This window comes from Hirundo rustica, chromosome 3 (assembly GCF_015227805.2).
Source record: "Hirundo rustica isolate bHirRus1 chromosome 3, bHirRus1.pri.v3, whole genome shotgun sequence".
Classification (NCBI taxonomy): Eukaryota; Metazoa; Chordata; class Aves; order Passeriformes; family Hirundinidae; genus Hirundo; species Hirundo rustica.
The window spans coordinates 26,910,708-26,936,271 of record NC_053452.1 but is presented as its reverse complement, the minus strand read 5'-3'; the positions used below and the strand labels follow the sequence as shown (position 1 = coordinate 26,936,271).

General features: G+C 37.6%; 1 protein-coding gene across 5 annotated transcripts in view; it reads right to left on the bottom strand.

The window, feature by feature from the left end:
• The window catches only part of PLEKHH2 (pleckstrin homology, MyTH4 and FERM domain containing H2), a 55,133-nt gene continuing 29,569 nt past the window's right edge, over window positions 1–25,564 (bottom strand). For 4 of the 5 annotated variants that reach the window (XM_040059633.2, XM_058419933.1, XM_040059634.2 and 1 more), the window contains 19 exons: window positions 24,907–25,043; window positions 23,717–23,827; window positions 23,367–23,453; window positions 22,694–22,852; window positions 22,348–22,428; window positions 20,000–20,179; window positions 19,132–19,240; window positions 18,918–19,030; window positions 16,593–16,772; window positions 14,562–14,659; window positions 13,922–14,099; window positions 12,157–12,312; window positions 10,667–10,764; window positions 10,152–10,293; window positions 9,298–9,443; window positions 7,604–7,733; window positions 6,697–6,783; window positions 4,874–5,011; window positions 1–3,605 (listed from right to left, as the gene is read on the bottom strand). In XM_040059633.2, coding sequence (XP_039915567.1) covers window positions 3,423–3,605; window positions 4,874–5,011; window positions 6,697–6,783; window positions 7,604–7,733; window positions 9,298–9,443; window positions 10,152–10,293; window positions 10,667–10,764; window positions 12,157–12,312; window positions 13,922–14,099; window positions 14,562–14,659; window positions 16,593–16,772; window positions 18,918–19,030; window positions 19,132–19,240; window positions 20,000–20,179; window positions 22,348–22,428; window positions 22,694–22,852; window positions 23,367–23,453; window positions 23,717–23,827; window positions 24,907–25,043 — 2,513 coding nt within the window. In that variant the 3' untranslated portion in view covers window positions 1–3,422. Of the gene's footprint in view, window positions 3,606–4,873; window positions 5,012–6,696; window positions 6,784–7,603; window positions 7,734–9,297; window positions 9,444–10,151; window positions 10,294–10,666; window positions 10,765–12,156; window positions 12,313–13,921; window positions 14,100–14,561; window positions 14,660–16,592; window positions 16,773–18,917; window positions 19,031–19,131; window positions 19,241–19,999; window positions 20,180–22,347; window positions 22,429–22,693; window positions 22,853–23,366; window positions 23,454–23,716; window positions 23,828–24,906; window positions 25,044–25,564 lie in introns of those variants that run through there. The other variant, XR_005700104.1, reaches the window with a different exon arrangement.

Sequence of the window (25,564 nt, the reverse complement as noted above, 5' to 3'; positions counted from 1 at the left end):
TCCTTTGCCTGGCGTGCTGCAGGAGTAAATGGGTCCTGCTTGTTCTAGAAATCCGCTGTTCTCTTGCTAATACTGCTGCTTAAAAATTGACAAGGCAAAGTGAAGTTCAAGTAATGTATTAATTTACACTGCATTCCAAACAGCCTTTTCAAAACAATGTGATTGTTTATACAGACATTTACCAGTGATTTTTGGATTCACTGATCATTTACGTGGATTGTTGATTCTGACCACTAACTCCCAAGCACAAAAGGTATCCTAAAGTTCATGGAAGAAGGTGAAGTCTCCTTGCATGTGCCAGCATCTTAATCCCACCCTGCCAATATTTTTACAGCCTGGGTTCCGCAAGCTTTGAGCACGGGAAGTTCTCCAGCAACGGTCCCAGCAGCTGCGGCTCATTTGACAGCTCCCACGGTATCGTCACTGCCGAGGTGAGAAAGTCACGGGTTCCGTAGCACACTAGGAATTCCTTTGGTGGATGACGTAAGGTTGAGACTGAGATGTGGATCACTCGTGAGGCTTGGGTGGTGGGGAAGGCAGGACAGATTATCTGGACTGTGAAATTTTCAGCCTTGCTGTGTTGCCTTGTGTGGTATTCTTTAAGTAGCTCTGGAGCTTGATCACTGTGGAGTGAAGCCCTGAGATCTGCAGAGCTGTGCTTGGAATGTGCTTGCAGGTGAAAGAGACCCCACTTGCTGACCCCTTACCTTGAAGGGAAGTGTCTGCTGAGGTTACTGTCACTACAGAAACCTCACTCTTGCTAATCAAACTGGAAGCAGCTCCATTGTTTTACACACTGTTGTCACGGTAACTGAATGCATTTATTTCATAAAGTAACACAGCATTTCTGGTCTGTGTGACTGGGGGGGATTAATGGTGACCTATAATGAGCAGTTAGTTAGTCTGGAAAGTCATGCCAAAAAAAGGGAACTAATGCATGAATTGCTTCTGATTACGATGCTGTAGGGACTTACTGCAGCAGCAAGAGCTCAACAAAAAAAGCAAAGCAATGTCTAGAGTTTCCTACTCAGAGGCAGGCAGGAGGGTCATACTCTGCTTCATAGACTGTACAGGGCTTTATAAAACAACTGTTTGTAATGTTATTGATGATATCTCCAAATGTGCACATCAGCTGTTTGTATTGTTTATCATGTTGTCTCAAAATTCAGTGAAGGTTTTAAAACTATGTGAACAGGCCCACTAGCAAAATGCTCCATTTTTTTTTGCCTTCTAATAACAGGTGATCTGCCACATTCATTTGAAACTGGACTATTAGGAAAGACTACTAGTTGTAGTATTCCAGGTTATCATCATTTCACAATTACAAGGAGACCTCTGTGTTTGTAAATTGAAGTGTTTAATCACACTGGAGAAACTTTATGCTGTGACTTAAGTGATGCAGTAACATGTTTGCATTTTTAAATACCTTTACCCCATCAAATCTGAAAGTTAATTATTCTGCTGATTGCAAAGGGGTGTTAATTCCTAAATTAATTTCACCATGGGATCTGTATCACTTCCCATAGGGTGCAACACAGTAAGTAATGCCCTTGGTCTCTTGTAGCTCCCAGGATGCTTCCCTGGATGATGGCAGGGGACTGGCTGCCCAGGAGGAGGCAAAACCTCCTGTTGCTGGCCCTGCCTCATGGAAAGAGGAGGGTCTAGTGCCCCATCCACCACCAGAGGGTGGAAGTTACCAGGAAGCATTTCCACCTTGCAAAATGAAAGCATCTGGATATAGTATGTTTGTTTGGTTGTAATTTTCAAGAGGAAGCATTGGCCCATGGTACCATTCATCAAGTGGTGCTTGAGTCCTGTGGACTTCAGTAGCCATGGCAGGACTTTGAGAGCTTTCTAAAGAAGGCCAGCTTGCCTGTCTGCCTTTCCCCTTTTTAAGACCATGTTCTCTTCCTGGCCTGTATCTCTCTTCCAATCTGTTTTAATTCTTTAGGAGGGTACTCCCTACTTTTAATAGAGGGCAAAAAGCTGAAAATACCCTTTCTCTCAGTATGAGCAGTTGAAGTGTTTAAAGAACATAAACTAGAGATTTTTCATTGTGAAATTATTTCAGTTTTAAGTAATAATCAAACAAAACCCAGTAAGGGCTGGCTGTAAGGCATTAAATATCTGTGATCATTAACATGAGCCGAAGTGGAAACTGGAAAATATCCATGAATCAAAGATTTATGTTTGGGTACCTTCTTCATGGTTGTACCTGAATTATCTATTAGAGTATGGTGTTGATCCATTTCAGAGCCTGAAGAAGTGGTTTATTTGCATTGGAACAGAAAAGAGAGGACTGGAAGAAAAGCAATAGGTGTAATTTCTGTGCATTTGACCTGTGTAGGACTGAGGTTTGCACCTAAAAAAGACAACTACAAAGTGCTCCTAGGTCCAATAGTGCAGATGCAGCATCATGTCTTCAGTGTGCAAGAACATTATATTAGCATTATAATATGAAATGTGTAGATACAAATTAAAAACAAGAAGTAAATACTATTCTGACTCCATGTATATACATTATACATACTGTACACGGATTTTAGGGTCTCCAAGTTTACTCACAACATTTCAAGCTATGGTTTTCTGTGTTGTTCTTGTGTTTTGAATTGTGACTCGTTCTTGCCATCTGTATTATATTATTATTCTGGATTAAAGGGGTAATTAGGTACAGGGTCTTCTTTAACAAAACTGTACTAAATACCGTGCCTATCCAATTCAGATTTTTTTTTTTTCCCCCCAAAAGGCTGGAGCAGAGGTTTATTTAGAAATTTACCAGACCAGGGCTGAAGATTTGCCAAGTAGAACAGCTACATAACAAAGGCTAGAGTGTATCATGAGAATACTCTTTAAATCTGTAATAGTTACATGATGTGCTTAGGTATTTGTTTTTTTCAAAGGAGAAAAAATTATACACAATTTGTTCCTTTTAGTCCCATGATACTTGTATTGCAAATAAGGATGGTGCTGGAAGTGCAAAGTATCTTGTATTTGACTGCTTCTCTAAACAAAAATTCCTTTCCAAAATGAAAGTTATACAGCTGGTCTTCTTTTGAAAAATAGATAAAGAGTTGAAGACAGTTTGGTCCCTGAGTATATATCTCTGTAAAACTATAAAATCTATACAATTGTTTCCTATGACACCTTTCTCCGTCATTATTAACTGATGTATTTTTTCTGAGCTGTAGGCACAAGCAACCCCCAGTAAATCATAATCCCTAAACGGACTCATCATCTTTCCAATTCAGGCCAGAGCTTTAATTAAAGGGCTACTCCTGATAAGTGCAACTGAATGGACGTAAACCTGTCCACCTTGCTTTTGTTTATGGAGCTGCTTACGCTCTGTATCTTGTACATCAGAAGGTTTTCAGTCCCTGCAGAAACACTGTAACAAGGATGCATTACCACAATACATAATCCTTTCATAACAAAGTGGGACATTTAGTTGGTCTGTTGATTGTAAGAAGTGGCTGGCTCCCCATTTCCTTGAGTTTCTGTCCACTTTGAGGTGCCAGTAATGCTGGGGCAGAGAGGTGATGAGCAGCTCCTTTCAGCTGATGAAAGTTGTTAATGTAGCTGGCAATCAGTAGAGTGATCTCAAGAATCTATAACAGGAACACACAAAACTCTTTGAAAAATACAGTGATGTGTTTTGACTGCTGAAAAAATAGCTAACTTTTTAGCAAGTGACAATCACCATCAACTGGATAAGTACTTGTACTTTAACAAATTAATGATGGGGGCAGAGGAGATAACTAATAAAGCTTTTTTTATTGCTCCTTGCAAATAATGTAATGTTATTCCCATCAGGATGTATCAAAGACACTTTGTCTTCCACGGTCTTAAATGATTCAGAGATTACTTCTTTAATTTTGAGAGACACGTTGAAGTCCAAAAGATGATGCTCTGAGTTTTGCCAGAAAGCATCTAGAGCTCAGAGAACTCAAGATGCAGTGTAGATGAGGGGAACAAAGACTTCAGGGAGGTCTTTATCACATTTTCTCTTTGTGACCCATACAAACCCTGCTGAGACACTGAACAGAGAAGCTGTGGATGCCCCATCCCTGGAAGTGTGCAAGACCAGCTTGGATGGGGCTCTGAGGAACCTGGTCTAGTGGAAGGTGTCCCTGCCCAGGGTAGGGGGGGTCAGAGCTAGGTGATTTTAAAGTCTTTTCCAACCCAAATCATTCTGTGATTTCATAAGGGCACAATCAGAGAGAAACTTCAACATGTGTATTTTACTATGCTTATTTTATGAAGAATCGTGTTTCGAACCAAATTTATATGTGGAATTTTGTATTATTCCATGCATTTGTTTAAACTAACAGCCAAATTTGTTGTTGTTGTTGTTGTTGTTTGTTTTGTTTTGTTTTGTTTTTTAATATAATCAGTCTTACCAGTAAAGGAGAGAATCTAGATTTAAAACGCAGGACTTTTTTTTTTTTTTTTTTCACCAAAAGGAAAAATATCCTAGGATTTTTAAGAAGTGAATGATCTTTCAGATGTTGTGTTCTGCAATTTCACTGTAGATCCCAAATGTACATTTTGAAAAATTATCTCTGATGCTGATTGGGCCAACAGACTAGGTTTTAGGTACGGCACATAATTTCTGTCCTTACCAGCCTTCTTTGTCCTTCTATGAAAAATTTGGAATGTTATACGCAGGGACGTGAAAAGAACAGGAATACATCAGTACTGCCACAGTTAGCCCTGACATTACTAATTATTTGCTCTCTAAAATCATCTGGCAGAAGTCATTAATCTGAGCAGGCTGGGATTAAAAATGCTGTTTCATCTTTCACATCTGTTAGGGATTACCCACTAGAGAGAGCACAGAAGCAGGTGGTGGGAAACCTTCAGGTAATATACCAACCTTTGGTTTTGTCATGGCAAAAAGGTATTTTTCAGTTGATTTGTCCTTTGTCTGAGCATTGTTAACAACCAGCATAAAATCATCTTGGTATCCTCCGAAAGTCATCAGGCTCTTGTATGTGTATGTAACTGTCAGTCGCTGAAAAAAGGAAACCCCCAGAACAAAGCACAAAACTATTAAGCGGGACAATGCAGGGAAAACAGATTACAATGGATTCTTCTTTTAAAAATATAATTATACATATATTTTTCAATGGAGGTAGCCTCTTATGAATCTTGAAATTAACTGTGAATTTTGGGATAGCTTCATTTAGACCTTCTTGATGAGGAATTTTCACTGTAGATGATAACTCTTGTAAGTTTGACCTCTGTTTCTATTCCAAATTAATTAGATAAAAGATATGAGAAGATTTCAACTCAAGGGTGTAAATTCCATTTACCCAAATCTTGACTGACTTTGAGAGAAGTTAAACTTACTAATTCCATTTGAAATTGAAGCAGTGTCTAAAAAAATTAAATGGCAGAATATGAGACATCTGAAGGAATTTAACTTCAGGTATTCTTTTTGTGCAGTGATGTGTTTTACAAACACACAAATTAAATTCCGTTCTCTTTTTTTCCCATCTCTGATGAAACATAGATGCTCTTCAGGGTTCTTCATCTTTTCATCCTTCAGTTCTTACTGTTCAGTGTTTAACACCACAATAGCGGCCTTTGAGTTAAGATCAGCACTTAATTTATTGTTACACCTCATTAATTTGATGCAGATGTTTGCATTTAAAATTCATCGTCAGACAACATTACAATAACTGACTTAGTATCCTTCCTTAGTAAACCATTCTTTGCCCCAGTTTTGAAGTAGTATTATCTCTCTACCCCTTGCAACACAATTTCTGATACCCCTGATCCTTCCTATAGAAAATCCCAATGCTCCCTGGAAGCTGAGCATTCCTTGAACGTCAGGTAAGGCCTGCCAGTACATAACCTGGCAATGCCCTCCAGAAATGCCATAGCTCCAGGAGCAGTGTTTGTAGAGCTCTCTGCAGTCTGATCAAGCACATTTTGCTCGTTCCCTGAGAGCTGCTCTTTGTTCTCCTCATGCTCTTTGTTTTATTATTTCTTTAACTGCAAAGAAATGTAATGAAAAGGCCCATATCAGCACAATTATAAAGCTGAGATTTTAATTTTCTGATATTCAATATTAGCACTTGCTAATAGCAGCATGCCATTCTTTTTCTTTGCAGGATATAAATGAAAGCAGGGATCTTCTCAGGCATTGCTTTTTACACTGATTACAAGTTATTTTCTGTGAAAACTTGTATTGTAAATCAAAGAAAAATCTGAGACTAAAATGACATAATTAAATAACACTGGGTTATATTACCTACTATTAAACAAAAATAATACAATGAAAATAACAATCTTTTAAACTAACTGCTCTTTGCAGAGTGTATATATTATGAATAATACTAGAAAATTAAGTCTCCAGGAAAAGGAAATTAATGTTATTGTTAATAACATTACAATAACTATAGATTTCCTGACATCTGAATGATTAAAACATTAACATTTCATTAAATTATATAAAAACTGTATCTGATAAACAAAAATAAATTCTTGCAAAGAATTCATTAGTGCTACTGTAATGCTGATAACATTAAAGCATTTTAAAAAGAATGAATTTTTGCTTTAAGAGAAGGAATAGATAACTTAGCACGGAAAGCTAATGCCATCTTTTAGATAGTATGGTGGTGAATCTCTCCATATAATTAGTATAGTACTAAAATCTATCTTGACCAAATTTAAAATGGCAATTTCACATACCATGGAGCTGTAATCCAGGATGCTTATGCCATCTTCATGGACAGCAAACCATATGAAGGACTTCTCAACTGAGGCTGTTGCTAGAGGCTATAAAGAGAAATGTTCTTTAGTTACTGCTTCCAAATGAGGCAATATGTGAATAATTATTAATTCTCAGCTATTACAGACCTCTCTCCATCCACAGTTCTCACTTCAGTTCCCTCTCAGTGTAAATTTCAGTAAAGGAACTGAAATACCTGCCCAAAGCCATGTAGGTGGCCAGTGGCAGAACAATGAACTCAAACTAATACACTTGAAACCTATTCTGGTGCTTAGTCCAATAAAATACATAGTCTCATTAATAAAATAGTCAGGTGTCTTACAGTTTGTCCACTAGCTCATATATCTAAATACACAAAGAACAGACAAGCAATTATATATACACACACTGGGTTTACCTATTAAAACTGAAGGCATGAGGTGACAGTACTTTGAATCAAGAGAATTAAGATACGAGTGGTTAAGAGAAATTGAGAGGCTAGCATAGAAGTGAGTGCTCTAAATAACCCTTAACCTTCTGCAAGGTTCAGCTTCCAGAGCCAGTTAATGATAACTTTTCAATGTTCTATTGGTTATCAGGTAAAAAGAGTCTAAACCTAAAAGGCTGTCTCAAACTAGGATATAAGGAAACACAGATTAATAACGTAAAACAAGAAATAAGTGTACTGGAAAGTTACTACTATGATACATTTAGTTCTATGGCTATTATATTTCACTACTGCATGACTTAAAAAGTAATTTGACAGGAGATCCAATCAGCTCATGTATACACAGTTATCTTCAACAAAAATATACTAATATTTTCAAATGATATTTTTATTTAAGCCCCTCCTCCCCTTCCCCAATCCAACTCATTAAAATGTCTCACTTTTGCTGCAAACAATTTTGCCCCAAAGAAAGGCCATTTCCTGGCCACGGCGAGATAAATGCGCACGCAGTCGGCGGCACTGTGCCCGCGCAGAGCCATCCATCTTGTTGACAGGCGCTGGCAGAGCTGTCTGTTGAAATGGAGGATGGAGTTTACTCTTTGAAGGGCATTCCAGTGCTTGCCCACAGCAAGCTCAATCAGCAACAAAAGAATCCATTTCTGAACACCATAATTTCAGTTAATACCAGGACTATCATGGATACAGTATTAAAAAAAATCAAAATGGCATTAGTATTTTAATGCACATGAAACTGATGAAGTATCTTCTAATTTCTGAAACATTATGATTAAATATTGATGTAGCAGTTGCAGCATAAAGGCAGAAAGTCTGGGATGGCTTTTAATGTGTCTCTACAGAGAATCAATGTACCTTTATCAGTACTCAACAGCTATGTCAGTTGTCATTCCAAAAATCCATCCAGCTTAGCACGTATCTTTCTTTAACTGTGGCTGGTAAGAGGCGTGAAAGACGTGATTTAGCACTACTCCCTTTCAGTGTGTCTGGGCACTGCTACCTAAAATGCTGCTCCTGATGCACAGTGTGTTCCCACTGGGGCGTTGTACCTGGCTCCTTTTGTGAATTTGTGGCTCTTTGTCAAGCTGGTTCAATACTATGGCAAAACTAATTCTCAAGAAACTCCCAGCCCAGAATACCTTTCTAGGACACTGACCTGCAGGGATGACTTACCCAGCAACCATAAGGTTATCAGATAGAGCCCAAGAAAAGGGAGGGCTAATGTGAAGTAAAGGGAGATCCATCACTTGCAACTTTGGTCTTACTGTTAATGAAGTCAAACTGCACCCTTACCAAAAAAGATACAGGCAATAGAGCAGGCACAGAGTGATTCTTCCCATGCCACAGATCTCCAGCTCTGTCAGCTGGTAGTGTAGGACTACATAAACAGTCCAACAGGTGTTTCACTTTTACTCCAGGAGTTAATCTAATTTGAGATCTTTTATAATTTGTTCTTCGAAGTTAATTGTGTAAATTTGAATGTCCCATTGTCTTCAGAGTATGTAATAGTATTACTGTGTGTATATAATAATAGCTTTAAGTTTCTCAACCTGGAAATTTTCTGTATTGAAGAATGTTCGTATGATGTTTACCGGACTTCAGAACTGCTGTTATCACTGACTTTGGATCATTTATTACACTGTTACGCTTGTTTTCATGTCAGTAGGTGTTGATTTAAATGCCTTTTAAGTTACCAATTTTAAATAAAGTGACACCTTACTAGTAAATCCACTAAGTTACACATTGCCAGTTTGACTGGCTGCCAGAGATTGCACACTGGAATCACAAACAGATCACGTCCTCACGTCCTTTACTTCAGTAACTCTTTAGCCTGTGCACAGACAAACCTCATTTAGATTTGCTGAATAAGAAAAGTAAGAATTTCAAAATGGCTGGGTTTTGTAACACTATGTTTTGCTGGAATGTTATTAATGATGGTCCTTTGTTTACATTAGAAACATGCAGAGGAAATGGATTCTTTAGATTAGCGAGAAAATGAGTTTCAAACAGAGGTTTACGTAAATACAGCCCAGCAGTACATTATTCCCAATGACAATTTAAAACCTCCTTGTTTCACTCCTAGATCTTTAGAGAATATGAATCAAAAAACCCATCTCACCTTAACTGTTCCTCTGAACAACCTTGCTTGTATCTCTTAGGGTAGAATCTCTCCAAAACTTGCTTTAGTGTTTGGTTGGACTTTGACTGGAAAGTGACTTGCCCTGCTGGAGTTGAGAAAGGCCGTTCAAAATCTCCAATCTCTACCTAGGGGGAAGTTCATGAAGAGTTTTTTGTTACTCCAGAGTAATTTTCTAGCTGGATATTAGGAACTGTCTTTTAATCTGTTTTACCAAGTGTAAAAGAAAACAAATTTGTCAAATAATGTATACTTTTCATTGATAAAATAGTCACACTAGTGATTTGCTTATTTTCTGTCTACCATGGAAAAAAGTTAAATATCAAACACAAATTGTACAGACATAATATTACTTCTGCTCTTAGACTGCAAAATCTCCAGCTGACACAAAGCAGTTTATATATATTGAATAACAACATCAAATAACTTTCTCAAAACCCTTAATTTGAGCTCTTAATTTTTAAAAAATCAAACATCAAGACCATGTCTAGTAAAGGAGTCTTAGACTTTCATTGAAGAGCTGTCACTTTAGAGAATTAACTTGCAGAAATCATGGAAGGAACAGTGAATGCGGAAATGGTACACGATTACATGATATTTAATGTGTAAGAAGGAAAGCACATTTTTGCCATACTGGTGCCAGCAGCAGCAGATGCTGTAAAGCATTTCCACTCCAGTTCAGAATAGCATTACACAAAGATTCCAGCCCAGTCTGTTTCCTGCACACTCATATGTAAACGGTGGAGGTCAATTGAGTGTCAAGCAATCCTGGATCAGTTTGTTTAAGATTTTCTTCTGAAAAACTGCTGTGTGAGTTATTCATGCATAAAGATTACCTGAGCTAAAAGGGCTGTCAATTCCATTGCTAATTCTTTGTTTACAGGGAAAAGTCCATTGACTATTTGATCATTTGTCTGATACACTAGCAGCAGCTTCTCTCTGTCTGTCTCCCCATGAACTTGAACTGAAAAATAAAGCCTACAGAAAAGACAGAAAGTTATTAAGTAAAGAAGATAGGGGAACGCATTAGCCCTGAGGATTAGCAGTATCTGCTCTGAATGTGACAAGTTTATTTCAGCGTCAAAACACATCAGCAGAGCAACACTTGCACTTGAACCAGTGGGTAGATATTTAATGTCAGTCTTCTGACTTCGCTGGGGTTTTTTTTGCAGCCCTGTTCACCTCTTAAGAACTAAAAAAGGGTAACTATATTTTAAAAAAATTCTTCAGTTACACCCATTTACTATTTTTGTTGCAAGCTTCAAGTCAGCCAGTGTTTCTCAGATGAAGAAACTGCAGAAACTGGAAAACAAATCTTGGAACAAGACAGAGTTATACTTGCTAAACAAACCTGTTTTTGTAAGTAAGACGGACAGTCCTTGTGCCTTCACATTTCCCAGGGTGTTGTTCTTTGGAGGCTTGCTCCCATTTTGAAATAATGTCACAGATCTAGAAGGAAAGCAATACAAAACTGATTTGGGATGTCTTCCTATTTGAAAACACCTCTGAAGAGAAACTGTCAACTTATTTTAATGTACTCTACCTATCACCTATTAGAAACATACACAGCTTGAATTTTTAAACTCACTGAAGTATAACTTTACTTGCATTTCTGAGTCAAAGCGTTTAATAATTAACATTTTTAGGGTTTGCTTATCCTGCAACACATGCACTACCTTTGGAAACAACCCATAACATGGAAAGGCAGGTACCTGATTTAGCAGCTGCCAATTAATATGTAATAATACAGAGCGAGTTGTTATATAATTAATCAAATGCCTTTGATCTCTGCCTTCTCCTTCTGCTGCATGCACAGGTTTTTCAGGTCCTTTCTAGTAACTGCTACAAAGTTGGCATGAGGTTTGTTATAAAATGCACCAGAAGTGGTTCACAACAAGCTGTGTAGGTGGGTAGGTGGGCACATGGGGAGGAGGCGGAACAGAGATCCTAGGAGCCCAGCTGGGCTTCATGTCACCATCCCTTCATAAAAGAGTCCTCCTGGAAGCAGTAATATGAGTAGTTTCTAAAGTTACAGTTACCTAGAAAATAAGTCCATCTTTTATAAATTTTGCTTTCCATATGGTAATTTTTCTGATCATGGTGACACCGCTTGTTTATCACTAAGGCCAGGTTGTACCACACCTTGTTACTCAAAAGCGCAGCTGTGAACGTTGGCCAAAGGGGGCAAAAAGCTACTCGGTAGAAGGGCAAAAAATTAATGATTCATTAGTTGCTAAAAGACTTGGAAACTATCTAAAACTTTACTAAAGCACAGATTTTATTGAGTTTTGTCACTCTTTACTGCTAAGAATTTAATTCTAGCAATAGAGGGAGCTAAAATTTAGAATTCAGCTCAACTGCAAGCCAAAAACTGGAAATTTCTTAAACTGAGCCCTAAAACTATTCTGTATTAGAGAAGGAACCATTTCTTTTTTTAATTTCCCAGGATCTCCACCCCAGTATCAATGACTTCTTGGACCTCACATGATCATCTTCTGGAGCTGTATCAGAAATGTTGACTGAAATCTCTAAATCCGCATTTGACTCTTAACTGCTTTTTAGTTTTAAAGAACTGTAACAGCTTATTTTTGTTTTTTAACACAGCTGTTATTTCCCTGAACAATATGGGTCTCTTGGAGAAAGCTTTTAACTATAGTTCACTGGATTTCAGCAACTGAAAAAGTGATTTAAAAAAAAAAAAAAATCTTTCTTTTTACATTAAGAAAAAAAGACACTTTTCAGCCTGAAAAGTGTTTTCCTTTACATTGTGAGAAGAGAGCTCTGTCAAATGAAGATATTTTGTTTTTTAACATGCATAGCTCATCACAGGCTTCTGTTTACCTTGATGTTTCCTTGAAGACAGTGCTCTATGTCCTTGCCAGAAGGATCATCAGAAAACAGTGCAAATCCTGACTGAGCTGGTTTCCTCATCCCTGTATCTTGGTTGAGAGTGTTCAGAAATTCCTCTACTGTGGTAGAGGCATCAAACCCAACAACCTAAAAAAGCAGCCAAAATGCATTTTGCTATCAAACTCATACCCATTACCACCTTAAATCTAAGATTTTGAAAGATAATACCTCCAGAATAACAGTGGGACTGTAAGACCCATTCCATCCATTACTGTCATCAGAAATCAAAAATTGCCATAAAGGGCCTGGAAAAGATTTCCACGTGGGAAGTCAGTTTAGTGGGACTGATTTCCTTGCACTTGCTACACTTGGAATTCTATTACAGAATTTATATGACAGTATTCTAGTATCTGAGCTTTTTGTGACAAATACCGCTTGAAAAATGAAGATTATAATTTCCTGCACCTTCCAATATAGTGGAGAAACAAATGAGATCAATTAATAATTTTTCATCTTGTGCAGCTTTAGAGGGATATCAGGTGGCAGTACACTGGCAGATCCAAAACAGTTTATGACTGTTGCTTTGTCACTATTACACAGGTCAGTAATATAACAGAACCTTCTAAATTTTACTTCCCAAATATGAACGTCTGTCTGCTGTGAATGGTATTGAGGCATTTTAGCAAGAGATGCAAATGGCTTCTTTACAGATACCAGTGGCTCACTTAAATTTGTATTGAGGGTGTTTCCCTGTATTTGACACATTGAAAATGTTTTGGTAAAAAGTGTCTTGAAAATCGATCATGAACTTTTGTTTGAACTTCTCAGTGGCTGGCATTAAAATAAAAATCTGAAGGATATTTAGTGATTAATACAAGAGTTTTTAATACCACTATAATTGTTATTTGCTGATCCCACTGAAGTAATTTATGTATTTCATTAAAATTTTCTTAGCCCTTGGAACTATACAATTTTGAGCAGTAAATAACTAATGAGCAGTTACTCCTTTTCTTCTCCAAACTTCAATTGTGAAACCCTTTATGATAATTTAAAGGATGTTGTTTTTTTCCCGTTTTACTGGACAAGCAATAAGCAATTAGGAAACTTAGAGGTGAAAAAATGCAGAGTTCTTACGTGACCTGAAATGAAACATTTATTTGAATAGCATTTATTTTTATATAGAGTGTTGCTTTCTATCTATGAATGCTATGAATTGCTAAAACTCTTCACAGCTGGAAACACAAATCAGGATGTGAAGCAGCATGCTTGGAAGCCCATGGAATGTTTCCTACAGGCTTTGACTAATGATGTCCCCAAAGGGTTAAGAACGGAGCCATGTTTGTTCTGTAACAAATATGGTTATCCTTCAGGACTGGTAATGGGAGTTACAGCTCTGCTTCCAGGCCTTCACTGAGATATTGAACTTCCAAGATGTCTGATGAAAGGAAGTGGAATTTGATGCCTTTCCTTTCCATTCTGTCTAATTCATTCATCTGGCAGTCAGGTTAAATGAGAAACAGAGTCTGGCAGTTCTCACTCTTACACTTTTCTTTCTCTTCAAGACTTTCCCCAAAACCTTTACTCTTAGTTGATCAAATCAGATCACAAGTACTTTGTGCTGCCATTGCTGGCACTGGCACAGAATGAAACTTGAGCCATGTTTACCTTACGGTTCTCTTTTTGATTTACTGCTCCATGTCTGTGCTTACAGCAGGGGGTTGGGAGAGCTCAGATTTCGTGGCCTGCATGGCATTACCTGATATATGCCGTTCATGAAATGAACTGGAATACTGAAGGGCAGGGAGTGGTGGTAAGGATTTCTCAGGAGAGTGGAAAGGATTTCCATTCTGGAAGGTCTGGCTTCTCGGTCTCCATTCTGCTGGGTACGTTCTACACAGCGCTGGCAATATATAGCGTATTTCCCAAATTCAGTCCTGTGGCAAAAAGAGAAATAAGGCAATTCCTGGGGACTGACTGAAAGGATAGTAAACTGTGAGTGAATTTTTCTGGAGATGCCAGATGGGAGAAGCACTCAGATTTCACTCTCTGAGATTTCCAACACATTTTTTTGCACGTGGAATTAGAAAGAGAATTAGTCCACTGAGACCAGCAGAACTGTGCCAAAGATGAACATGGCTTGGGGTGTGTTGTGTAACTGCCATATTTTGGTTTTCACGGTTTTGCAATATACAGCCAGAGTATGCCCTACAAAATATATTTTTTAAAAACTTTTAACTTTCCCAAATGATGCACAGAAGCAACATGTACTATATTTTAGTAGCAATTCTACTCAAATTCATTTTAAAATATACAGGAATATATATTACAGGAAAGATTGCAAACAAGGTACTTCAGAAAGACCAGTTGACTAGCTGGGTAATAATATTCAGGCACACCTGGAATCTGCATTCTTCTTCAAGTGAAGTTTAAGAAGCCAAAGGAATGGGTGCTGTGGCAGAAAGAGTCCAACACAGAGGGCCAAGAGCTGCAAACCCTGAACAAAAGGAATACATTCACTGTTTTAAACATCCTACAACATAAAACTTCCTGCTGTGGCTGTTGGCCAGCAGTGCAGCTTACTGTGCCAAGTTGAGACTGCTGAAATAGGAAGGAAAAAAAAATAACACAGAGAAAAAGCTGAATAAATAAGCATATCACCTCACTGAAGGGCATAACACTCTCTGTCTATTTACATGTGTACACCAAATTTCTTTTGGGTCTGGAAATGCGACAGCAGCTGAGTTTGTATAAAAAGCAGTTAATAAAAAGGAGAAGAAATAATAAGGCTGCAAGGCCAAGCAATGTGAAATGAGAAGAAACCTGTGCAATTTTAGTTCAGCTCTCTTATACATATTATGAAGCAACATATTAGACATTTTTTCTCCTACCAAATTGACAGTAACTCTTGGAAAAACCAATTATTCAACATTTTGGTATATTGTTGTTGCTCAGTATTGGTTTCACTTAATACAGAGTGCTCTCATATACACTTACTAACGTTGCAACTACTTTTCTCACCATCAATACATCAGTGCTTCACATTGAGATTCAAAAAATGGTGTTTCTCTATCTTGACTTATCCAGCTTGCCTGGTATTAAATAGAAATTTGATAGCACTGGCACCGATATTCCCTTTCATCAAGTATCTATACTTTGATGGAGAATAGCATTGGCTCTGTTGAAGGTATGCACTGCAGTAGAAGCAAGGGTAGGAGACTACAGCAGGAATTTAGGACTTAAAAAACTTAGTGTAAGGCTGAAAACATGTATTAATTCTTAAAAACCATTCCAGGGGGTTAGGATAACAACAATTTATTTATCTACATCAGAGGGAAGGCCTTGCCAGTGGTAAGAAGAGTACCAAAGAAGGATTATAGTCAGTTTAAATTCTATCAGCCATATTGTAGCTTCAGGGTGCGCTAACTGACGTGAATGTACCATGTCTGCTGTAAAAGTTTTGTGACTGTTTTACAGTGCACACATTTAATCTTAGAATGGAAAGAACCTTAAAGATCATCTAGTTCCATGGGCAGGGACACCTTCCACTAGACCATTTTGCTCCAAGCTCAATTCAACCTGGCCTTGAACACTTCCAGGGACAGGGCAGCCATGGTTTCTCTGGGCAACCTGTTCCAGCACCTCACCACACATCAGCCATCTACCCAGGCTGTTTCTAAGTAATAGATATGGCTGCTGCTCACGTTCTACTTTCTGTGGCAAGAGAAAAACACGTCTATTACAGAAGCCTTGATGTGGTAACTTCCTTTCGCATTTTCTGATCCATCTCCTAGTTCTGTAGGCATTGCTCCATCATAATGTTCCAGCTCTGTTAATAGTTCTGTTAATTCTATGCAAACTCCAAGTGTGGGCTTTCTTTTCAATTCCAGTTCATTTTCTATCTGGATAGCAGTGAATAGCTGGCAGTGGACAAAGGGAAGAATTTCAAGTATGTATTAATAATGCAGCATGCAGGGTGAATGCAAAACAGCAAGGCACACAAGAGGGGCTGTCTGCCAGAAGCCCTGAGCCTTATCTGCAATTCCATGACATGGCACCACAGCTTTACTTCACACTCATGCTATTGAGTCATTTGCCATGTGGTTTAGCCCACCAAGCTTCCTGAGGCATTACCTCTCTTAGGAAAGAAGCAGTAAATAGTTTTCATACATTCTTGCTTGACTTGAAAACAGCCCATTTTATGTCCACCCTTTACAAACAGCATGGGCAGAGATATACTCTAGCACCAGATAGACGTACTTAGTTGTATGATAGCATCAGCTTTGTTTCAGGAAAACACAGCAGCAGTGAACTGCATCTTAACTCAGCAGATGCTGCAGAAGAGCAGAACCTCTTTACCATCCTAAACACTCTGTGTAGTTCCTTCATTGCTGCCAAAATCAGTATCATTAAAATAAATACTAGGTTACCTGTATTGGTCCTGCCTGGTTTTGTGGATGTCGGCGTCTGGTCTGTTTAATAAGTTGGCAACAGATCTCATTTTGAAGTTCAGGATGTGTGAGGCATATCTGCAAAGCACTTTGGGCCAAAGATACATGGTAATCAATGGCAGGAGAGTCAACTGCAGCATTTATAAACAACTGGCAGGTCTAGATATAAAATAATAAGCAAGTGAGTTTACATACAAGGGAGCTTCAACAAATCTTTAAGATGTTCTGTATATCAAGTGTACTTTAACTGAAATTGCAATTAGTAAGTTTACCAGTATACTTAGGAAACCATGCTGGTTCTGCAAAATGGGGTGAAAAGGGGACAGAATGGATGAAAATCTATACAGGGAGACTTGAGAAAAACACCTCTTACAACCCATGCTTTTCACTCTGTATCTATGGAGTGAACTGTAACAGGAGTTGGAACAATTGCGGTGGTAGGCAAGTTTGAGGACATGCTGAACACAGCTCACCCCTCTACAGGACTTGGAAATTGATTGTCTACAGCTCTCAGTGCCAGACAATGTATAATGCTTCTGTAAGCAGTGAGCACAACACGGCACCATATACACAGATATAAAATCCGTAACTCAGAGCCATTGATTTCCAGCTTAGCTTTCCATGGTTATTTTTACTGTAGGTTAAAGTATGACCTTTCCTATACCCAGTACTGTCTCCGGAAAACCAGACGTTGAGCATTTGTTGTGCTGTTTAGAAGAAAGCATATGTATCACTCATTGCATTTACTGTATAGAATAGTTGAATTTTTAAGGGATATAAGGAAAAATACAAGAACTGGATGGAAGCTCAATCTATTTCTAGTCTATTTTTATCACAAATGGGATAACTGAAACATGACTTGATCTGTTTCTAAATAAATTCCCTACCTGACTTCTAAGCTGATTTATACAAGCTTTCAATAAAGGTCATACAAGTAATCTCATACTTATTTACTTTAGGCAAGTGTCTGTGATTTGAATTAGGTCTGAAAAGTGGTTTCCAAGTAGATGTAAATTTGCTTTTATCAAAGAAGTACATTTCCTTGTAAATTTTCATGCTGCAGGATTGCAGAAAATAAGATGGATGTACTTCTTTGAAGTGCTTCAAACATTCCAGAGAAAAAAGCTGGAAAGTTTGCCTAAAAGTGGCCATGACTAAACATACAGTGCTTGTCTTGAATTCCTCTCTAGATCTGAACCACAACATCAAAATTCTCCAGATAGCTGATGCTTCAGGGAATTAATTCTTTAGACTTGTTTTGTGGAGGAAGTTCATTTATCCAACCTCCATGCCTTCCAATTTGTAAATTTAGTTCTCAACATGCAGACAAAGGAACAGCAAAATTTTATTTTGTCTCTACAACAGACTTTACAGCCTGGCAGCAGGTTAATGGCATTGCAGCCTACTCCTTCTCATAGGCATCAACTACCTACCTGGCCTTCAACTGGGAAAGCTGTAAGGCCGACAAAATTTCTCAAGAAAATAGCTGTGGCTCAGTGGTTATGAACTAGTGTGCATCTCCTAATCATGAAGCATTTTTACTACACTGGGACGTAGATGTATGTGTATATTTTTAAAGATCTATGAGAATCTCTAAAAGTGAATTCAAAGATTCTTGTGAAATACTTTTAATAATTTTGCTCTGGAATATCTTCTCTATTTATATTACTGAGTAACTGGTCTTTTAAGAATAGCTACTTCATATGAAAATATTTTCTTTTTATTAAAAGGAGCACTACAGTCCCTGCTATCTCAGTTTTAAATAACCCTTGACTTGCCTAAACTTAAAATTTACTTTCTTCTTCTTCTGATTTTTAAAATAACTCCCAGACGATTTAAATGTATCGACAACAAAACTCTTGCCTACGATTTTTTTCCTGAATCTAACTGAAAAAATAGTATTTCAGATACAATTTTCTGAATGCAGAGATCTGTTCATGCTGTTAGATTCTTTGGAGCTATGAGCTTCAAGGCAAAATTATTATCACTCATTATGGCCATGGATTTTTCTACTAACATGCACTTATTGAAAACTTATCAAATAAGTAGGAACACCAAAAGCTGAAGCCTAAACTGCTCCCTCACAACAAAAGGTCATCTTCACATTGGAACTGATAGTCTTTGGTGAGGTAATATGGGCACATTTTGCTGCTGTCCATTAGTTACCTCCACTAAAGATAAAAACAAACTTCTCTTTTCTTTTTTCTTATCTGCTGAATATCTCTAGTAAGCCAACCTACAGCCATTCTTTAGCTAAGAGGTAAAATAGTCAGTTAATAAAAAAGGCATCTGCTGTGGTTTTACCTTAAATAATTTAATCGCTTCAGTTTGCAAGGCTTCTGATGGCAATGTTGTAAGAGGGGAAGTAATTCCTTCTTTGCTATGGCAAAGGGTAGGATGTCTCCAAATTTGAGAAGCTGAACAGATAAAATACATACATTTTGCAATTAATTCAGTTCATAAGTACATTTACTAAATAAGCATTGGAAGATCAGTATGATGAAATTAAAAAACTTACTGGCATCACCTTCCACATTTAATAATTTGCAAAGAAGTTGTTCAAACTCAGATCCAACGTTTACACTGGTACTTCCAGCTGCAACTGTCAGATGATAAAGCCACGTGTCCTAAAGCAGAAAAACATAGCAGCTCACTCATTCCATGCTGGAAGAAGCTGCTTCATCAGGATTTGCTCTCAACTTGAAACCCTACCATGCACTCCTTTTGAAGCCCAAAGGAGTTTCCCTTTGGTTGAATAAACACGTATGCATGGTCTCTATGTTACAAGAATTAAGCAAGAAAGATTGGACAGGGCTCTCTTCAAGTTTTTACCCTCAGAAATCATATCTAATTATCAGGGCATTCTTCCTTTCCTCTTCCAAAAGCTTACATAAGTCATTTTTATCGCTGCCAGATCCTGCTAACCTAGGGTAAGGCCAGAAAGCAAAAAGAGGTCTACAAGATTACTTGAGAACAATGAAGCAACAATAATAAAAATGGTTTTAACTGCGCCTCTCATTGCTCCTTTATGACAGCAGGGCAAGTCTGTGCTATGTTAGTCTTGTCTGTGAAAATGGATACCAGTACCCTATAACCTCTCAGCTACAGCTCTGCCTACAAGTTACTATATGTGAGCAAAATTCTCATTACAGGATATAAAATATTTGGTACCATCTACTTATGTAGGCAAGCCTGCATATTTTTGTCTGTTTTAACAAGGATTGCTACTAGCATTGATTTGCAGACGAGCTCTGATCGATGTTAATCTTATTATATCAAAATACAAGCCAGGTGACTAGTAGTCCTTGTCCTCAAGGAATATTCATGTCATAGCACCATACTCATAGAAGTGCTACTGCAATTCAATAAAAATATCCATTTATTACCTTCTCGTGTTTGGATCCTATAAGAAGATAAGTGGGTCCTTGCTCTTTGGGGTGGATAACAACAGTGTAATGGGTTGATAACAAACTGCGACCACTGGCTTCATAATCTTCATCAGAATCACAGGATCTATCAACTTCTTCAACCTTTGCCTCAAAAAGCTTGATTTGACCAAGAGGAAACTAAAAGTATATATCAAAATTGGTGAGAGGGGTAATGTTTGTTTCAGTGCACACAGATTTTACATTATATATTATTACATTTATTATTATACACAATTTTTTCTTATTCTGCAAATAGAAATTAAAACATGAACTACCATCCATACCTGTTTGTATTTACTCATTTTCAGACCTGCCAAGGAATATCAGATAAGCCAGATGTTGCAGAGAGCAAAATGAGAATGATATGTGACAAAGTCTGAAAATGAGGTTTTCAAAAATTCTTTTCCAGGTCTGCCTCTATATATAGCTAATGCAATAAATATATGTTAGGGTGACAGAAGTCGTTCTTCAGAGTTCCCAAACCTGGTTCCAAGCAAAAATTTCCTGTGTCAAGACTAGAACTTTAATTATGATCTTGTTATTTTAGAGGGCAGGAATGTATTGTTGATTAATCTGATTTGTTCATACTCTAAATTCAAAAGGTAAATTTTTTGTGTGATAGACCTTCTAGCTGGTTTCTTTCTCCAGTCTGAGAGATCACAGAGCTTTCGTGTTGAGATGTTTATGTAGTTAGCATAATTTGTCAGGAAATATTTTACGTAAAAAAGCCATTCAAGAGGAAGTTTTCACAGAAGTAGTTATTTCACAGCCCTTATCAACAGGAACCTCAACAAACATAAATACAGCACGAAATCTCTTCACAACTGGGTGACAGGACTGAGAGAGGCTGACTGGCTACTCTACACAATACTCCCTCCTTTCCCACAGCGCCACTAGTGAGGATTACAAAAATGATGTGGTGATTCGTATTTTCTGTAGTGCTTTTGAAGCATTCAACTTTTTGAATAAGATAAGATTCTGAGAATCTAAAGATGTCGTTTCACATGTAAGTAGCCAAGACTGATTTATTCACCAAGTTTAACTAAAACACAATTGGCTGACTTTTTAGTTTGAATTCCATTTTGAAAGGAGGTCAATTAAATGGACTCCATTATTGTATTATTGTACTGTGGATTGTGTAATTTATTTCTGCTCAGACACAGTCAGCTACAGAAAACATGATTTTAATTAGCATATTGTTGAACATTAGAAATAAAGTAGCTTTGGAAAACTTTTCATACATATTCTGCTTACAAAAGCTTAATTCTCATTCTGTTCAAAGTTAGCGAAGTAGTTTCAATTTTACTTTAAAAGGGCAGCTAAACTTCTTCCAGATGTGAGGGAAATATTCACAAGAATCCAGCAAAATTCTCAGCTAAAGAGTATGCTAAAATGCCAAAATCTTCAGTGGTAAAAATTTTTAAATTCAGATATGTTAAACATAGAGATTTTTCCCTGGGAGAAATTTTAAGTTAATTTTAATGTCTCTGTAGGTTGACCTTGAGATTAGTACTCTAGCCAGCTGATTTCTAAGCTCTGTTTTACATTGTTTTGAAGAGCGATTAAAGTAAAATGTTTTGATGCTTGGTTACTGCTATCCTACTCATATAGTTCTAGAAATGGGGTTTCATTGAGGTTTAAAACAGCTGTAAAAGGAACGGATGACAAAGGGAATAACTGGCTCTATACAAAAACTATGAATTACTGCCTCCACTATGAGTATCTTCTTAAAACAGAAGTACAAATATGAGAATTTCTAGTGTTTTTTTTTAATAATGGCTCAGTGGACTGTTCAAAATCCTGTTTCTGGCCTGCCTCCATTAAAAAACATGTTTCTTGATGACAAATTACAATGCCTTGACAGCAAAGGGCCAGGTGGAAATCATGTCTATGAAGTGTCCTAGCTCTTGCAGCACTTTGGGCATACAGTGACATACCAAAAATAGGATTTGGAAGTCAACTGAGGGACAGAAAGAACATTTAAATCTTTGTCACCGCCCACTGGAAGAGATATAAAGGGTCTGCTTCCAGAACTTCACAACAGCTGGGTCTTTTCTGATGCCTGTCCTAAAGGGGCACCTGAACTCCAAGCAAACCAGTGTCCCCCTTCATCTAGGGATAACATGCATGACATGTATCACATCCTGCAGAAGATAACCAATGGGTGTGGTCTGGATTGCTGGCTTTTAGATAGACTCTTCCAAGTTGACAATCTGTGTATAATACCAAGGCCAACTGTACCTTAATAAAGCTGTAGGTTACAGTTTAAACTCTACATTTTCTGAAGAAACAAGAAAGGGACCTACCTTGTCTTCTTGATTACGGAAATAATACAAAATTTTTCCTACTAGGGTACACCAAACCCTTTTGGAATATCCATGCTTCACCTGCAATTACAGAACATTAGTAATTATCACAGATAGAGAAATACTGACTATTTTCACCATCTCTGAACTTTGGTGATATTGGGAATGCATGTCTTGGTTCAAATTCCTATCCACATTACTAGACAGAAAATTAGAACTGTGTAACTCTATTAAGGGCATAAGAGTCAGAGCATTAGATGAGGTGCTCATCTGAAGCACAATAAGGCCAGTGTTGTCCTGAACAGTGTTGGAATAAAGCAGACTGGGGGAAGAAGTGTTTCCCTACCTTTGTAAGTAATCCTTTCATGGTTGGCTTGATTTCGGACTGTACGAAGAGTGGGCTGGCAGCCTGTATTTTTAGAACATTCTGCAGTACTTTGATCCACTCCTCTAAGATGTTGGGGGAATCTGCAGTCAGGTAGTATGTTCGTTTCTCTGTGGTCAGCTGTGTAACAAACAGTCTTGAGCTTCAAGAACTTGACATATTTGACCCCAGAGTGTGGGATTTGTAACATACACCACCCAATGTAGCTTCACAATTTCAGGGAGTTTATCTTCCCCAAAGTACTTTTTAGTAATGAAACACTCCATGACCAGACAGAGCAGAGAGACTCTTTTAAAATCTTTATCTGGAAAATTCCAGGATGGCAGTTGAGAAAACTCAATTCTCTTTCCAGACAAATGAATTCTCTCTACCCCAATGGCTGACCCCACAAGTGCTCTCTTTATTTCTGTTCCATATGTGATGATCTAACCTTTGTAGCAACACAAACAAGACTCCAGGTAGGCTTTTTTCTATTTTCTGTCAGTGAAAAAATTCTTTGGTTTCAAATGAAAGGCACTGATTATTTAATTCCAAGTCCACACTTGGATTTCACATGCAACAGGGACTGGAAGAAGGGGGTGCCTTTGGGGATGGGGGGAATGCTGAAACAGCAACAGAGGAGAAAAGGAGGCACCTGAATTGTTTGTTTTCCATCACCCCTTTCAATGTGGCTGGATGCATTTAGCTCAATTTGACCTTGAGGCTTTCGAATAACATCACTCTGTATGGAAAGAATGGAAAAAGAACATTTTTAATCTACCAAAAAAACAGCAATAAATTAATATAGGACTAATTTAAACATTAATCTTGACGAATACTTTCTAGTTAGACATTGTGTACCTTGTACACCTCTTGAGGAAATGAGTACTGAATCACTCGCTAACAGCTTAGAAACCAGAAGTGCATTTTTTTTTTCCTTCTAGCAGCCTTAGATTATCAGTAAACAATCTAAGACAAAACAACAGGTAAGTTACACGTACTTACTGGAGATTTGTAGTAGAGCAATTCACCTCCTTTAAGCACAAACCACCGTCGTTTCCAGGTTTTTACTTTGCCACCCATTTTTAACAGATATCCAGATTTTTCCAAAGGTTCCTGGTTGTTTAGAAGTTGGATAAAAAGTGCTTAGATACACATATATACCTCTGCTCCTCAGAAATATGTATAAATACACACACAGATATATTAATGTCTTTAAAGCATGCTAAATAATAATGACAGTATTTGATAATACTTTTAATCCAAGGACCACGTCTTTACAAGCATCAGTTAAGACAACTGTCATGCACATGGGATAACTAATGAATATCCCTACTTACTGTTTTAGTACATGAAGGAGAGTAAGTGCCCTGAACTATACAAGAGAATGAAGAATATTATGATTTCTGATTTTACTTTCTAGTTGTTTATATTAAACAAGGAACGAGATGAATAGAAGTTAAATGTATTATTCTTTGCCAACTCCAGGTCCTAGCCTGAAAACCAGATATAAAGCACTGCAATTCTGAGCTCCTCACAGACAAACCTCTACTGTGTACATGTACAGAGAAGAGGTCACAGTTTTGCTCTGTGAAGAAAGCTTAAAATAATCTTTATCAGCAGGTAGTCAATCCACTTGTATGTTAAGACACTAACTACTAACACAAGCCATTAAAAACCTACTGGAAGCTGACCAGTACCTCACAATAGTTTTGTTTCTTTGGCCTGTTTTCACATGTTACTTTACCTAGGATTTCTCTGATGTTTTTTCTGTATGAGGAAAGGATAGAAACTTATTACTGCGCATAGATTTCCACTGATGACTTCAGCTGCTTCTTGGAATGCCCTTCTATTTACCCGACTACTCAAATAATAATTTTAAACTGTTTTGCATATTTCATATACAATCTGATACCAGACCTGGTTCCAAGAAAGGAAATCTCAAGTACTTTGAATTGCATTCCGGAGTTGCTGACTTATTTTTCCTTCATTATATAGGAAAGCTTAGAATTATCTTCCATTTTCCTTCACTAATTACCGTATTACTTGGCTAACATAGTTGGTATATTTTGCTGTTTGTACTCATAAGGCAGTCTGTGAGTCAGCAAGACTGAATGAAAAGGTTTGGTTGCAGTCTTTGAACATAAATATACACAGAGTAGCTCAGGTGCACTTCACAGAACTTCAGTACTCACATTTTTTCCATTATCACTAGATGAGGACGAGGTCTTAGGCAGTTTCTGCTCTGGCTCTGAATAGTCTGTATCTACTGAATATGCATCTGGAGGAATAGCATAGTCACTTTCTGAGGTCATAGAAGACAGAGATGCACCTGTGGTAAAAGAAGAAAGAGAGTTCTTTATCTATTTTTTGGTTACGTTAGAAACAACTGAGATCAGAATAGCCGTGCAGAAAGAACATCTGAACAGAATCTGCAAGCAAACATAAGTATTAGCATAAATCCATCAGGAACCAAGGATTTTTTTAAATATCAGCACACTGAACTATTAGCACGGTGCTAATTCACATTTTATTCATAATTAAACAGTTAAAATCTCTTGTAAATGGAACAACAACAAAAAAATGTCTTCAGTATTTATCGCCTTCTGTTACATTACCACAGCTTCTTTAAGGAGGGAGTTAGTGCCATGAATCATACTCATTGTTTAGGATAAAACCCCAGGATCTTTAATTAAACTAAGCATCTTTCCCCCTGCACCTTCTCTCAGAAACTGTAGCAGCCAGATTTCTCAGACAACTGCTTGCATACTAAGAAGTCATACTCAGTATCTCCTTTGTGTTGAAGCTGTAGGTGACTGTGTTCTGCAATTAGTATGAATTTGTATACCAAGG